This window comes from Drosophila ficusphila, unplaced genomic scaffold, assembly GCF_018152265.1.
Source record: "Drosophila ficusphila isolate 14025-0441.05 unplaced genomic scaffold, ASM1815226v1 contig_470, whole genome shotgun sequence".
In the NCBI taxonomy this organism is placed as follows: domain Eukaryota; kingdom Metazoa; phylum Arthropoda; class Insecta; order Diptera; family Drosophilidae; genus Drosophila; species Drosophila ficusphila.
This window is the reverse complement of record NW_025064389.1, coordinates 326,179-340,854: the sequence shown is the minus strand read 5'-3', so window position 1 is coordinate 340,854 and position 14,676 is coordinate 326,179. Positions and strand designations below refer to the sequence as shown.

The following is a 14,676-nucleotide window of genomic DNA, read 5'->3' as shown; positions in this document are numbered from 1 at the left end:
GGTTCAACTTCTTTGAACCCAGCTGACATTCTCTCCCGAGGTGTCCTTCCCATTTAGCTGAGCGAGTCCCCTGCCTGGTTTAATGGGCCGACATTTCTTTGCAGACCCAAGATTGACTGGCCGCCCTCAATCCTTGCTGAGAAGTCAACACTTGAGCTTCGTCGAAAGGTCCTGACATCGTAGCCTGTTCCAAATTTTCAAATTCCTTCGCTGCACTTCAAAAGATTTTCGAATACGTCTGCAAGTTTATCAATCGCATTCAGCAGCCGGATCTTAAGGTGTCGGATATCCAAAGCGGTACTCAATTATTGCTTCGTCTGGTTCAGCGTTCTCATTTATGAGAAGACATAAAATCCTTGCAGTCTAAAGGAGTAATAGCCCAATATAGTTCGCTAGCATCTATATCTCCCTTTATTGATCAGTTTGGGCTTCTTAGAGTGGAATGCCGAATAAGAAACTCGCCGCTGGACTTCACAAGCCATCATCCAATCATATTGCCACGGAGCCATCTTGACACTGCCGCCATCATTACTCACTTTCATGAGCGTAATCTGCACACTCGACCTCGGGCCCTACTCTGCATAATTCGATCCCAGTATTGGCTTATTGGCGGGAGGAAGATGGTGAGCAAGGTCTTGAACAAATGCGTCAGATGCTTTCTAACGAAGCCTCGATTAGTGGAGCATGTAATGGCAGATCTCCCAACAGAACGATTAGATGAATCTTATGCAGATAAAGTCACTGGCATTAACTTTTGTGGATCATTCTTATACCAGCCGGAAGTGCGAAACAAGGCTCCAGTAAAATGCTACATTTGCGTCTTTATCTGCTTCGCAACAAAGGCCATTCACTTGGAGTTGATCAGGGATCTCTCAACGGTGTCATTTTTGCATGGCCTCAAAAGATTTACATGCACCAGAAGAAGACCGTGGATTTACTCGGACAATGTAACCAACTTTGTGGGTGCACGCAATGAGCTACTTGAGTTAAGACGCCTGTTCCTCAGCGACGAGCATCAGAAAGCGACGTAAGACTTTTCCCTAGCGGAGCTTATTGATTGGCGTTTTATTCCTCCCAGATCGCCACACTTTGGTGGTCTCTGGGAAGCTGCAGTGAAGACGGCGAAGTACCTGTTCGAACGCGCTATTGAGCCTTCAGTGTTGGCCTTCGACGAGCTGCGGACTCTTCTGTGTCATATTTCGGCAGTAGTTAACTCCCGGCCTTTAGTCTCAATTTCAGAAAATCCCGCTGATCTGGATGTGCTAACGCCAGCGCATTTTCTGAATGGTGGCCCACCATCCTCATTCATCGAGCCGGATGTGACCGCCCTTAACTTCAATCGGTTGGATGGATGGCAACGTGTGGTCTACTTACAGCAAGTCTTCTGGACCCGATGGAAGGAAGAATGCCTGACGCAACTGCAGCAGCGCTCCAAATGGCGCACCCCGAAGCCTGGTCTGGTTGTCAGTGACGTGGTGCTGGTCAAGGACGAGAACTTGCCTAAGATGAAGTGGGCCCTAGCGAGAGTCGTTGAGCTTCTGTGTGGTGCAGATGGAGTTGCTCGAGTTGCAGTTCACAATACAACATCAGGAGTGAAATAAATAAGCTGTGTCTGCTGCCCCTTAAAGATGCTGTTGAGAGCCAGGCTTCCAACAGGGGGAGTATGTCGGGTCATCAAACCGCAGCAGATAATTAGTTTCTCTTAATGCGATCTTTTATCTTATCTGCATAATTACCATCACTCTCTCTTTTTTTTTTCTATACGCTCTCTCGTTGCTTGTTGGCTTGTACTTTGGGTCAGAAATTAGCTGATCCGTTTCTCAATTCTAATGCTTCTTTTCGGTCCCGCGGACCATTATTAATCGCTTTCGACAAAAATAAAATCGCTGCCTTTGCAGAAAACCAAACAAAATTTCGTCTTGTAAATTTAAATGGCTACTAAAAAAGCTTATTAGCTAAACAGCGTGGTCCAGTTGAATCGTCGATATCAGCATTTAGTTGCTGAGGAATCCACAAAGAACAAGGGAAAGTCAAGCCAGGGATCAAATTAAGGATATTTAAGATCGTCCTTTGCATGCACAAAGACAGAACGCCGAACTGAGACAAAATGTATATTTCTCAGCGTCGGACCATAGTTTAGGCAGTTGCCAAGCCTTTGTTGCTCTCCCTGTAATTCAGCGTTTCAATTTAGCCAAACACCACTGTTTGTGCATTAACTGTCGACAGCAAGGACATCCAGTAAAAAAAATGCAGGGCTACAAAGTTCCGAGTTTGTTCAAAACCACTTAACAGAAAAACATCAGTCAACTATTCCGGAATCAGTGCCGCAAGTGCATTCACAGGCCAACGCAGTAGCTGCCGGTCTACAGTATCAAGCCTATTCAAGTCATGTCGCTTAAAATGATCAAGTCATTCTTGCTTCTGCGATAGTAATAGTACGAGATAGGTTCGGTCAGCTTCAGTTAGAAAGAGTTCTTTTAGATTCGGGTTCCCAAATATACTTTATGGCTGACGATGAGAGAAGAGTCGCACTTAAACATTACCACTTTCGGGAATAGTGACTCGGTAGTACGAAAAAAAGGTTCACACCTCAATACAATTCTCATAGTTTTGGAACTGATCTTTAGGTTTTTTAGGTCTGTTTATATTGTTTTTTAGAATGAACTGAACTTTTTTTTACTTTTAACACTTTTTGCACGAAATTTTATACTGATGTGACCGTGCATAATATACGAGGTGTGTTCAAAAAGTATCGCGAATTTTGAATTTCCGCGGGTTACCTTGTATCGAATTTCGATTTTTTTTGTGGCATTATGTTAGTACTCATGTCTCTCACTTATGCCGACAAGCTCGGCCATTTTGAATTTTCACTTAATTGTTGACAGCTGCTTTGCTTGCACGTGTTTTGGATCGTCTTCGATTTTTACCTATTCAAAAAAATTCTTTTTGCAGTTACTATTATTTTTGTTTAAAGAAACTTTTTGCATCCAAAAATTTTAGTTTTCAAAACGAGGGAAAAAGTTAAAAAAGTACATTTTTTTTTTAAATTGCCCTTTTCAATAAATATCGAAAGAGTTAAGGGGCACAACTAGTGTGACATTTCAAAAAAATCTTTTTTTTTTCTTTCATATTTCGGTAGATTACACCTTTAAAAAATAACATATTAAAATTTCAAATCGATATCTGTAATAGTTTTTGAGTTATAGCAATTATAAGAGCAGCCGCTCGTATAGCAGTGAATACGATCATTTTATCTTTAAACGCGTTTTTCTCGAAACTGCATTTTCCGAATTTGCTGCAGTGATAACTCAAAAACTAATGATCCGATCACTATCAAATTTTTTTTAGATGTTCTATATATAGTCCTCCCTACAATGACCTATCGGTTTCTTGATCCGATCAAAAATCGAATTTTGGCAGGCCAAAAACGACCCAAATTTTGGGTAAAATTCGATGTTTTTTTTTTAAACGCCGCCATTTTGTCAATTTTTGATATTTTTTATTTATCGTAGGTCATTGTATGGACAATATCATCTAGTTTAACGAGAATTTTTCATTTTTTGATTTCATCCACGGAGAAGGCCGGAATCACTGCAGCAGTTGGGGCACTTTTTTTTTTTTAGCGCCATTGGAGATCGGCTCTAGCTTAAAAAATATTTAATTTTTTTCTTTAAAAATTTAACTGTATATTCTTCAAACATGTATAAATATATTCTGAAAATTTGAAAAGAATTGATCAAGTAGTTTTTTTTATAAAAATTCCCAAAAATCACCATTTTTTTAGGCCGTCACACTAGTTGTGCCCCTTAAGAAAAGTATGGTATCATTCAAACGGCATTTAAGTTAACTTTCCATTCGAGTAAATTTCACTTTTATTATTGTCAAGATACTTATGTCCACGATTGTAGCTGCCATAGGAAAGATCAGAAATATATATATATATAAACATTGGAAAAAAAATTATAACGTCGTTGTTTTTTATTCGTTGAGCATGGTTTTCAATATATGGAGTTTTTTAATAACACTTGAATCGAGAAAAAATTTCATTAAAATCCAAAAATTTCTTTCTTGTTTTCTTTTTAAGGGGTTATATACCTTCTTTGTCGAAGAAAAAGAGGAAAGTTCGGATTTTTTTAGGTATGTAGCAATTATTTAATTACACGGGTGTTTTAATTTTTTGATAGTACACTTTATTAACAATGTTTGTGCAAAATTTCGTGAAAATATATTAAATAGTTTTTAAGGGGTGGCTGTTTCCCTTAGAGGCCTTTTTTTTGAAGAGCCTTGCGGTGATAATTCCCCAGGTCGAACAGGTCAACTTAAACCATAAAAGTAAAAAAAATTCTTTAGTTAAGTGTAATTCCTTGTGCTTGAACGAACGATTTTACATTTTTTTGTTTTTTTATGCATACAGGAACGTTTTATGCTAAAAATTAGCTTTTTGGTCTCTAGAAATTTAAGGCCAGGTTCCTCTGAAAACCGTACTTTTTTCAATTAATTTTATTTTTATAACAAAAAATGTTGAGTATTCAATTTTTTTTATATATGAAAGTATGTATATGAAATTACTTAAAAATTTTTTTTTAATTCTTTTTCAAAATGGCGGTCTTGAAAATGGCTGCTGAAACTCGTCCGATTCGTAGATGGGTGACACGATTACTTGAAAAATAATTATCTGAATGCAAAAATCAAAATAGTTTCGTGTTCTGCATCGAAGTAGCTATGGCCGGTACCAGAATGAAAAATTTTCCATGAAAAATAAAAAAATGGCGGACTTTTGAATTTTTTTAACCCTTTTTTCACTTTTAATTGTTTATAACTTTTTTAAAAAATAATGAATATTTCTGGTTCTGGTACCGGCCATAGCCAGACATCTTACGAGTGAAATGCCGTTTGGTTGAAATCGATAAGTGCAATAGTTTTGAAATGAGAGTGTCACCCATGCGAAAAAACTTGGTTCGGAGAAAAATCAGTTTAAAGTTTTTAAGGCGTTCGAGCGGCCGTACTACCAGCAGCGCTCCCCACTCTTTTACACGTACTTCTCGGCCTTGCTGACCTTCGGGACTTATTTTATACTATTTCGACAAGTATATAGTAGCAATTTATGAAAAAAAAATTTTTTCATTTTTTTCAAAATTGTTCAGAGGAACCTGGCCTTAAGTAAAAATTTCATTTCGGCGAAAAAAAAGTGCGTGAAAAGTCGATCGTTCAAGCACAAGATAATTTCATTACGAACATTTGAAAAAAAATTTGAAGTAAATCGGTTCAGTAGTTTTCCGCCAATCGTTAACACCGCAAAGTCATTTTTCAAGAAACACCATTTCGAGATATTCGCGTTTAAAGTTTCAAGTTCAGTTTCGGGCCGCTATGAGGCGCGCGGTTAGGAGCGCTGTAACTTTTTTCTACTGCTCGAATCTCTATGAAAATTTGGGAAAATGTTCTCAAGAAGTTGTTCTTTAAGATAAAGCAATAAAAAAATTTTCGATTTTTTGAAAATAAAAAAGGTATATAACCCCTTAATTGTACAGCACTTTGACATTGTGAAGAGCATAGAGGCAAAACACAAGGTAAATTTAAAACCAATTACCAATTACAGCTATTAGGAAATCCACTATAACGAATCCAAATTCGTACATTTTAATTAAACCTGTTATATCCTTGCAAGTGCATTACATTTTTATTAAGAAGTTTTCAACGCAGTGAAGGAGGCACCTCAGATCTAATAAATTATATTTGATTAAAAATTTTTTCTATTTCTCCTACAGTGGCTCGCAGCTTATTTCGTGCAGTTACCTAAAAAAAGTTCAAATCGTTATTCCTGCTAAACTAAAAAAGATAACTGAAAAATTTAAACGCAGTATTTTAATATGGAATATTAACTTATTTATTGAACGAAAGCGATTTTCTTAATCATAAAAACAAAAAAATTATTTAATAAAAACAAAATGTACAGGGTTTTTCGATGCCGCAGCTTATTTCGTGCAGCAGATTCTACTTAACTTATTATTAGTAATTTAACAGATACGGTTTTGTATGTCCATTTTCTGGTTCAGGACATCTTTGAGATGATTTCCCATGGAGCAAAATAACTTTTTAGTGGTTTCCAGTGGAATTTTTGCCATTCTTCCATAAGAACAGTTTTCAGGTCGTTTTTGTTCGAAATCTTCCTCTTCCTTATAGCGATGTCCAATATTTCCCAAAAATTTTTGATCTCATTTAAATCTGGAGACTGTGCTGGCGTTATAACGACATGTGGGCAGTTCCAGGTAACCCAAGACTTCACAATTCCTGCTGAATGCTTCGGATCGTTGTCCTGGTAAAATCGAAAACGATCGCGTATGCCCAGTTTTTTAGCAGTTTGCAGTAGGTTATCCTCTAAAATGTTGAGGTACATTGTGGCGTCCTTGATGCCATCCATGAAAATGACTTTGCCCATGCCAGAGGCTGCCTTACAGACCCAAACCATGGCCTAACCAGCGCCATGTTTGACCGTAGATTTCAGGTGCTTATTTTCAAACTCTGTATTTGGTCGCCGCCACACAAATGGTCGTCCATCTGAACCAAAAATGTTACATTTTGACTCGTCAGCAAAAATAAAGTCATCCCAGAACAAAATCGGTGAAAGTATGTGCTCCTGTGACCAAATACAGAGTTTGAAAATAAGCACCTGAAATCTACGGTCAAACATGGCGCTGGTTAGGCCATGGTTTGGGTCTGTAAGGCAGCCTCTGGCATGGGCAAAGTCATTTTCATGGATGGCATCAAGGACGCCACAATGTACCTCAACATTTTAGAGGATAACCTACTGCAAACTGCTAAAAAACTGGGCATACGCGATCGTTTTCGATTTTACCAGGACAACGATCCGAAGCATTCAGCAGGAATTGTGAAGTCTTGGGTTACCTGGAACTGCCCACATGTCGTTATAACGCCAGCACAGTCTCCAGATTTAAATGAGATCAAAAATTTTTGGGAAATATTGGACATCGCTATAAGGAAGAGGAAGATTTCGAACAAAAACGACCTGAAAACTGTTCTTATGGAAGAATGGCAAAAATTCCACTGGAAACCACTAAAAAGTTATTTTGCTCCATGGGAAATCATCTCAAAGATGTCCTGAACCAGAAAAATGGACATACAAAACCGTATCTGTTAAATTACTAATAATAAGTTAAGTAGAATCTGCTGCACGAAATAAGCTGCGGCATCGAAAAACCCTGTACATTTTGTTTTTATTAAATAATTTTTTTGTTTTTATGATTAAGAAAATCGCTTTCGTTCAATAAATAAGTTAATATTCCATATTAAAATACTGCGTTTAAATTTTTCAGTTATCTTTTTTAGTTTAGCAGGAATAACGATTTGAACTTTTTTTAGGTAACTGCACGAAATAAGCTGCGAGCCACTGTATATACCTCCGATATGGTCATCCGATCCGGCCAGTTGTGTCTTATATACTGTGTGCAATAACTACACAATTTTTGGTAACTTTAGATTGAGATAGCTTTAATACTGAGAGACTAGTTTTTATAGATGCACATAGACGGACAGGCCTACACGTCTAGCTTATATACTTATATACCAAGGTTATAACAAGCAAGAAGAATTTCAGCCCCATTCAATGGGGACAGAGCTCTTTAGAAAAGCCTAGCAGGTTACTAATTCGACAAAAACTTTTTCTTTTTAAAGCCAGGAACTATTACGTTCTAGGATTAAGCTTTACATCCATCTCCCCTTACGCTAAGATGTGTACGAGTATCTCAAAATCACTTACCGAAAAAATTCTAGTGTTGATTCGTTTTTGAACTACAATAAATGTAACTTTGATCCGATCTCCACAAATCGCTTCAAATTGTGGAATTTCGTATTTTAAGCAAGTAGTTAGCTGTCCATCTCCTATTCCATCTCTGAAATATAAAGGAAAAAAATGTAAGTAAAAAAACGGTAAGGAAAAATCGGTGATATTGTTGAATATAATGAAAACAATCGTAATAACGTCGATGCTTTAATACTGAGAGACTAAAGATTCAAGAACTAAGCTTATTTGCTTAGTGAAAATAGCATATCTAGATATAAAAACGAAACATACATAAAGGCTTAACAACATTGAAGTTATGTGGATTTTTCCCTGAAGTTTTTATATTTTCGAAGACTGTTCATATGACAGCTATTCAAAACTCGAGAGTCATTAGACAACTCTATATTGCAAAAATTATGCTTGTTTGATGGAAAACAACGATGTTATCATCATGTTTCAGCAAGATAGCTTCAAAACTTAGAGACTAGTGTAGCAGGATGGCTACGTAGATATATATGTATGTATGTGTAAATGGTTATATTATTTGTAAGTGCGCATTATTGTGAAATAGCTTTAAGTATAACGGGGAAGATCGTGTGTTTTAACAAGAAACAGCATATGCAGCTGCACGTTCTCTGACTCTTGCTCTCATTCTCTTGCACTCTTGCCTCTCGCTAAAACGAGGGTTGATTGGGATCGCAAGAGTGGAGAGGAGTCAGTTGAACACCGGTAGTTGAATCAGCAAGAAGTAAAATAAAGAATATTAAAAGCGACATTGACTGCGTGGTGTTTCATTGGGATACATATATTCACATCCCTACACTAGTTTATATCGAAACAGACAGACGGACGAACGATTCAGATCGTGATGCTGATCAAGAAAAGAAAATTTTATATTTTTTACCGACGCTTATCAACGTCCGCAAATGCATGATTAATTACTTAATTAAAAGTTTTTCTATTAGTTTAAATGCCTTTTTAGGAAAACGACAATGAAAACGCTCCCTACACAAGGGTTTAGGGAAATTCGTTCTTAAAGTCAGAAAAAGTCTGTTTTTGACGCTATAAGTAATTAGTAAGTTCTTGAAAATTATTTAAAAACTAGAAATCAAGATTAGTACTCTTGCATAGATAGATAGATAGATAGGTTTAGACGGTGAATATAAAAGGTTGTCAAATATCTCTATTACGCCTTTTTGTCTTTTGAATTTTGCGCCTATGTATAAAGAGCTCGTATCTGACAACTACACATTATTTAAAAAGTCTTGACATAACCTTCAAATCGACGCTATGCAAGATTATTTTGGATATTGCGTTTAAAGGTTGTGAACGTGTAGGCATTGTAGCAACAAACACAACCGCCGTCTTTCGGTGCTCTCATTGAACTGATCTTTATTTGTCTCCCCTGCAAGCCTTTTCTATCGCGGAAGACACTTCTGAGTGACTTCTGGAAGATAAAACTATCTTCCGCGACTATCGCTTTCGGATCGCGGAAGTGACGTCCGTCGGGAAGAACTGTGACACTTCTGCGTCACCCCCCAGAAGAGACTTCCGCGACACTTCCAGAAGTGACTTCTGCGTCACCCCCAGAAGTGACTTCCGCGACACTTCCAGAAGTTACCCAGAAGAATATTCCCAATTGGAAAAAAATAATATAAAATATTTTTACTATATTTATTAAAAATTTAATTTTTTTTTAAATATGATAACTTATATGTATGTTAATATATTTTTTTAAATATAATTTTGTATATTTTCGACGCTTGTACACCCGATGAACTGTTGATGAAAGATTTTTTGATTTTTCAGCTCTGAATCATCCAGAAATTTAACAAATGTAAACTCTAAAAGAAAACAAACAAACAAATAATATTATTAAAATGAAAAGCATATTTAGAAACTGATGTGCATTACCTTTATATAAAAAATAGTTGATCTTAACATGTGCTGCATTTTTGTTTGTTGTTAGACGCAATAATATCTTTAAACACTTAACAATTTTCAGACTTGAACTGGCAAGTCAGCAATCTAGAAACTGAATGACGCTTTGCAGCAAAATCAGTACGCGGGTCAAAGGAAAATACAAAAAAATGTTCAGTAAAACCAGAATATCGGTAAATTTTTGGGACCTTTGCTTTACTATCTTCCTTTCAACTTCCAGAAGTGAATTGGGAGATAGTTTTTTTTGTATATTTGTTGTTGTAAAATGTGTGCTATCGTCTTTCTATCTTCCAGAAGTGACTCAGAAGTGTCTTCTTCGGGATAGATGTGTATTTTGTTTTTGTAAAATGTGTTCTATCGTCTTTCTATCTTCCAGAAGTGACTAAGAAGTGTCTTCTAGACGATAGGGGATAAATTTATCTTCCAAAGGCTTGCAGGGTCCTTTTTTATAAAGAGTTGCTTATTACTAATACTTACAAAACTAGCTTATGTATATGTACAGGGTGACTAGAGTATGTTACAGTTATATGTACAGGGTGACTAGAGTATACTACAGCATTGTGTTCACGAACGCCGAGATGATTCGCGCTAATTTACATTTTTTCTTCGTTATGTCAAATATGCTAGTGTTTTCGGGGATGAAACTCCATCACTTCAAACCTCAGAGGAATGGATTAAGCCAGCCGGTGGAAGACTTGTGACGACGATTACCGAGTAAATTATGGAACACATCGAATTAAATCGGCATGTGGCATTTCGTGACATCGCCCAGGAGATGGGAGCTAGTCACCAAGTTATTTTAAACTATCTGCAGAAGGCTGAATCATAAAATGAATCAAATACGACAGTATCAGTATAAAAAATTTGAGTCAATTAAAGTCAAACTAACAGAGTTACAGCGTTTTAAACAACCGTATTTGGACGTATTTTCACGTATAAAAATACTTTGAATCGATTTTGCCAAAGACGTTATTTTGAAAGTCGGTGAACATCAGAACTCAAAATCTACTGAACCGATCCTTTTCAAATTTTTAACACAAATTCTCAACATAAATACGCAGGTAATCGGGAAGTTTTTTTTAATTTAAAAAATAAAAATAAAAAATAAATTAATAGCGATTTTTAAAGCTAAAATCGCACTTTTCACTTCAAGTGCTCCCAAAAATAGACAAAAAATAAATTTAAAAAAAACTCTTCCTGATTACCTCGGGAAATTCATTATCTTTACAACGCATATCACATTTTATTTTTAAGATGATCCGTTAACGCCCTATGATATTCACTGCAAAACAACTTTTTCTTTGGGCGCTTCGGAAGATTAACCGCCACAGGCTTATTTCTTAATACTTTTTTATAATTTTTTTTCTAATACTCTTCAAAAGTTAAACAATAACATGTAATTAAGCTCAATAAAATAAACTTACTCATTCCGCCCAAAAAAATCAAACATGGCCCTTTTTTTGGCCTTTAAAACCTTACATTGATAACATTTTCACTGACTTCTGTTACTATGTAAATTACTTTCTGTTGATTCGCAAACTTGACATAATAAGGTTTCCAGTTAATATCCACAGTTTGATCTCGCGATATCTCAGGGGCCGTCACTACTAGTCCCTTTCAAAAATTCTTTATCTACTACTAGGGAGCAAACTGGGACCATTACTTTTTTCCCTCGCTTATTATTAAGTAATTTTTAAATTGTGGTCAGGAAATGTTGGTCCGTCCAATCCTTAAAAATGGGGAAGCTGTTTGGAGTTTGTTTTTTTTTTTTTTTTTTGCTTTTTGCTTTACCCCGCCTATGCTGGAATGCGAATTTGTTTTTAGTCTTTTTTTACTCATAACGTTCCTAAATAACACTGTGCGACAAAAAAATGTTTAAGTTGATTTTTTCTTATTTTTCACTTCTACTAATCAAAATAAGAATATAAGTTTGTGGATTTGTTAATATCAATAGCCAATCAGCTTCTACGCACACTCAAATGTCCCAAAAACGCGTGTTTTTGCATATTTCACAGCCTTATAATCACATATTGGGAAAATATTTTTTCACCGTTATAAGGGTTAATGCAAGTTCAATATCTATTAATTAAAATATATTAAGCAAATATACCGTTAGGCTTTTATAACAATGCTTTAAATTTTTTTTTTCCCAGCTCTATACTCTGGGCGACTACGTATGGAACTTGTTACGCGAGGATACCTCTAAAAAATCCAAAAAAAATCAGAAAAAAAATCACTTTAAAAAAAAATTATAGTTTATTGAAAGTAAAAAAAATAATATTTTGTGTTAATTATTTTCATAATAATAATTTCATAAAATTTAGCATGAAAAAAGAAATCTTATCACTTAAAAGTGGGCATAAATATTTTTGTGCATAATTTATGCACCTTAACCGAAAACAATCAAAAAAGTAACTTAAACAAAGATTTTGTTAAATTTTGTCGCACAGTGTAATTTGCCCTTTCTTAATAACCGCAGAACGATGCTTGGTCCTTACAGAGGGTATTTAAATTTCAAGGCATTAAATTTCAAATCGTTTGCCGCGCAGTTAAGAAGACACCTACATACATAGCTGCCCATAAAGTATTTTTATTCTTGATCAGCATCACGATCTGAGTCGAACTAAACGTGTCTAGACTGCCTGTTGTGTAAATATTGCACGCTGAACATAATTCGCAAAGGGCGGATCGGCGACTTTATCGGACAGCTCCCATGGGAAAAATCGAAAAAAATACGGGGAAATATTATAATTATCACGCCCTTGTTTGTGATCATATCGACTTGATTTCTTCCAAAAATTAAATTTTATCAAAATCAGATAACTTTGTCATGCCATAGGAAAGATCGAAAAATATATAAAGAAAATAACGTCGATAACGTCGTTGATTTATACGACGAGCAATAGTTTTAGAACATCCAGTTTTTTCACTATCCTTGAATCGAGAAAAAAAAATTCATACAAAACCAGACAACTGTTTATTGCACCGTTTTGGAGGGAAAAAAACATACATAAGACAGTTTTGCACATGCCAAGCGTAATTTGTGTTAGAGAATAGTCTGCAACTAACTATTCTTTTATGGACGTGCATGAGAGAATAAGGTTGTCTTCGTCATTAAAGCAGTTTATCGGAAAAACAGGGAACAGGAATGGAAGCTGAGCTAGCATTACATTTAAACTTTAAGATATAATTTTAAGATATCTTAAAAATTTTTTTTTTTTTATAGCTTTGCTTTTATTTATTGAATCTACTCTTAATTTTGAGACTAACAATAAGTTGACGAATCTTAACATTAAAATTTAACTAACAGTATACTAAGACTGCATTCTGGTTGCGCGTCCCTCAGGTCGCTGGGTGGGTAAGTCGTTGCGACGAAGGCGTGATTGGTTGCTCAACCTTGTTAGACCTCTCGCCAGGTGGTTAGGGTGCACCGATAGCTTGGTTAAGAACTTTGCCTTCTGTTCAGCGATCACTTCTTTGATTGGTAGGATGTTTAAGTCGCGGTGTATGTTTTCGTTGCGAACGTACCACGGTGCCCCGGTGATAGTTCTCAAGATCTTCGACTGAACTCTTTGAATTATGTCAATGTTGCTATTGCTGGCGTTCCCCCATAACTGGGAGCCGTACATCCATATAGGTTTTAGGACCGAGTTGTACAGCAGGACTTTATATTCAAGGCTAAGAGATGACCGAGCGTTGATAAGCCAATGAAGGCTGCTGGCTTTTAGCTTTAGGTGTGTTCTTTTGGCTTCAATGTGCCGGCGCCATGTGAGTCTTCTGTCGAGATGTACTCCTAGGTATGTTACTTCGTTTGCTTGTGGGAGTAGGGTGTTGTTTAATGCAATCGGCGGGCAGTTTTGCCTGTTCAGAGTGAACGTAACGTGCTTGCATTTTAGTTCGTTCACTTTAATTCGCCAATCTGACAGCCATTTTTCAACATCGACCAAATGAAGAGCTTGAATCGCGCATTTTGAGCGGCTAAGAATAGCTGTGTCATCGGCAAACGTGGATGTTGTTAGACGTGTGCTTGTCGGGATGTCTGCTGTGTACAGGACATATAAAATTGGTCCTAGCACGCTACCTTGAGGAACTCCAGCTCCAACAGTGTAATCGTCAGATATAGCAGTGTTGCACCTCACGACAAATTTTCTGTCGAAAAGGTAAGACTCTAAAATCTTGTGGGTGCTGTAGGGGAGCATTGTCTTGATCTTGTACATTAGACCTTCTAGCCAGACTCTATCAAATGCTTGAGAGACATCTAAAAATATGGCAGTACAGTACTCCCGTTTTTCGAACGCGTTCCGAATTTCGGATGTTATCCGGTTGACCTGCTCAATTGTTCCATGCTTTTCACGAAACCCAAATTGGTGTGACGGGATTCCTTCCTGGATTCTAAGGTATGTGTTTATCCGAGTCATTAGGCATTTTTCAAAGAGTTTGGATAGACAAGAGAGTAGGCTTATAGGTCTATACGACGTGGGGATAGTGTGGTCTTTCCTCGGCTTTGCTATCATTATTATAATTGACTTTTTCCATCTCACTGGAAAGTGGCCAAGTTTTGCGATCGCATTAAATAGCTGGGTGAGAGTGCAAACGGCGCAGTATGGGAGCTCAATGATCATTTTGGGAGTTATGAGGTCGCAGCCCGGGGATTTTTTCGGATTCAGTTGTCTTTTGATGATGTTAACGATTTCGTTTGGGCGAAACTCGATTGGCTCATGTTGAGGCTGGGGTTCATATGATAGAGTCGGCAAAGTAAACGCATTGGTGGCAGGATTTGGTTGGAAGACATTTTTAAGGTGTTTGGCAAACGTGCTGGCTCTGTCTGCGTCGCTGCGCGCCCACCCGCCTGTGGAATTTCTAATTGGCATCACGGTTTCTTTCGGTGAGCTCATAGTTGGGTGAGCTCATAGTTGGGTGAGCTCTCCATAGTGAGT

At 36.8% G+C, this 14,676-nt stretch overlaps 1 protein-coding gene across 1 annotated transcript in view; it reads right to left on the bottom strand.

The window, feature by feature from the left end:
- Positions 1–14,676, bottom strand: part of LOC108098848 (protein argonaute-3) — a 209,061-nt gene that overhangs the window by 54,433 nt on the left and 139,952 nt on the right. The window contains 1 exon segment of the mRNA XM_043208480.1: positions 7,775–7,907. Within this exon segment, the coding sequence (XP_043064415.1) occupies positions 7,775–7,907 (133 nt within the window).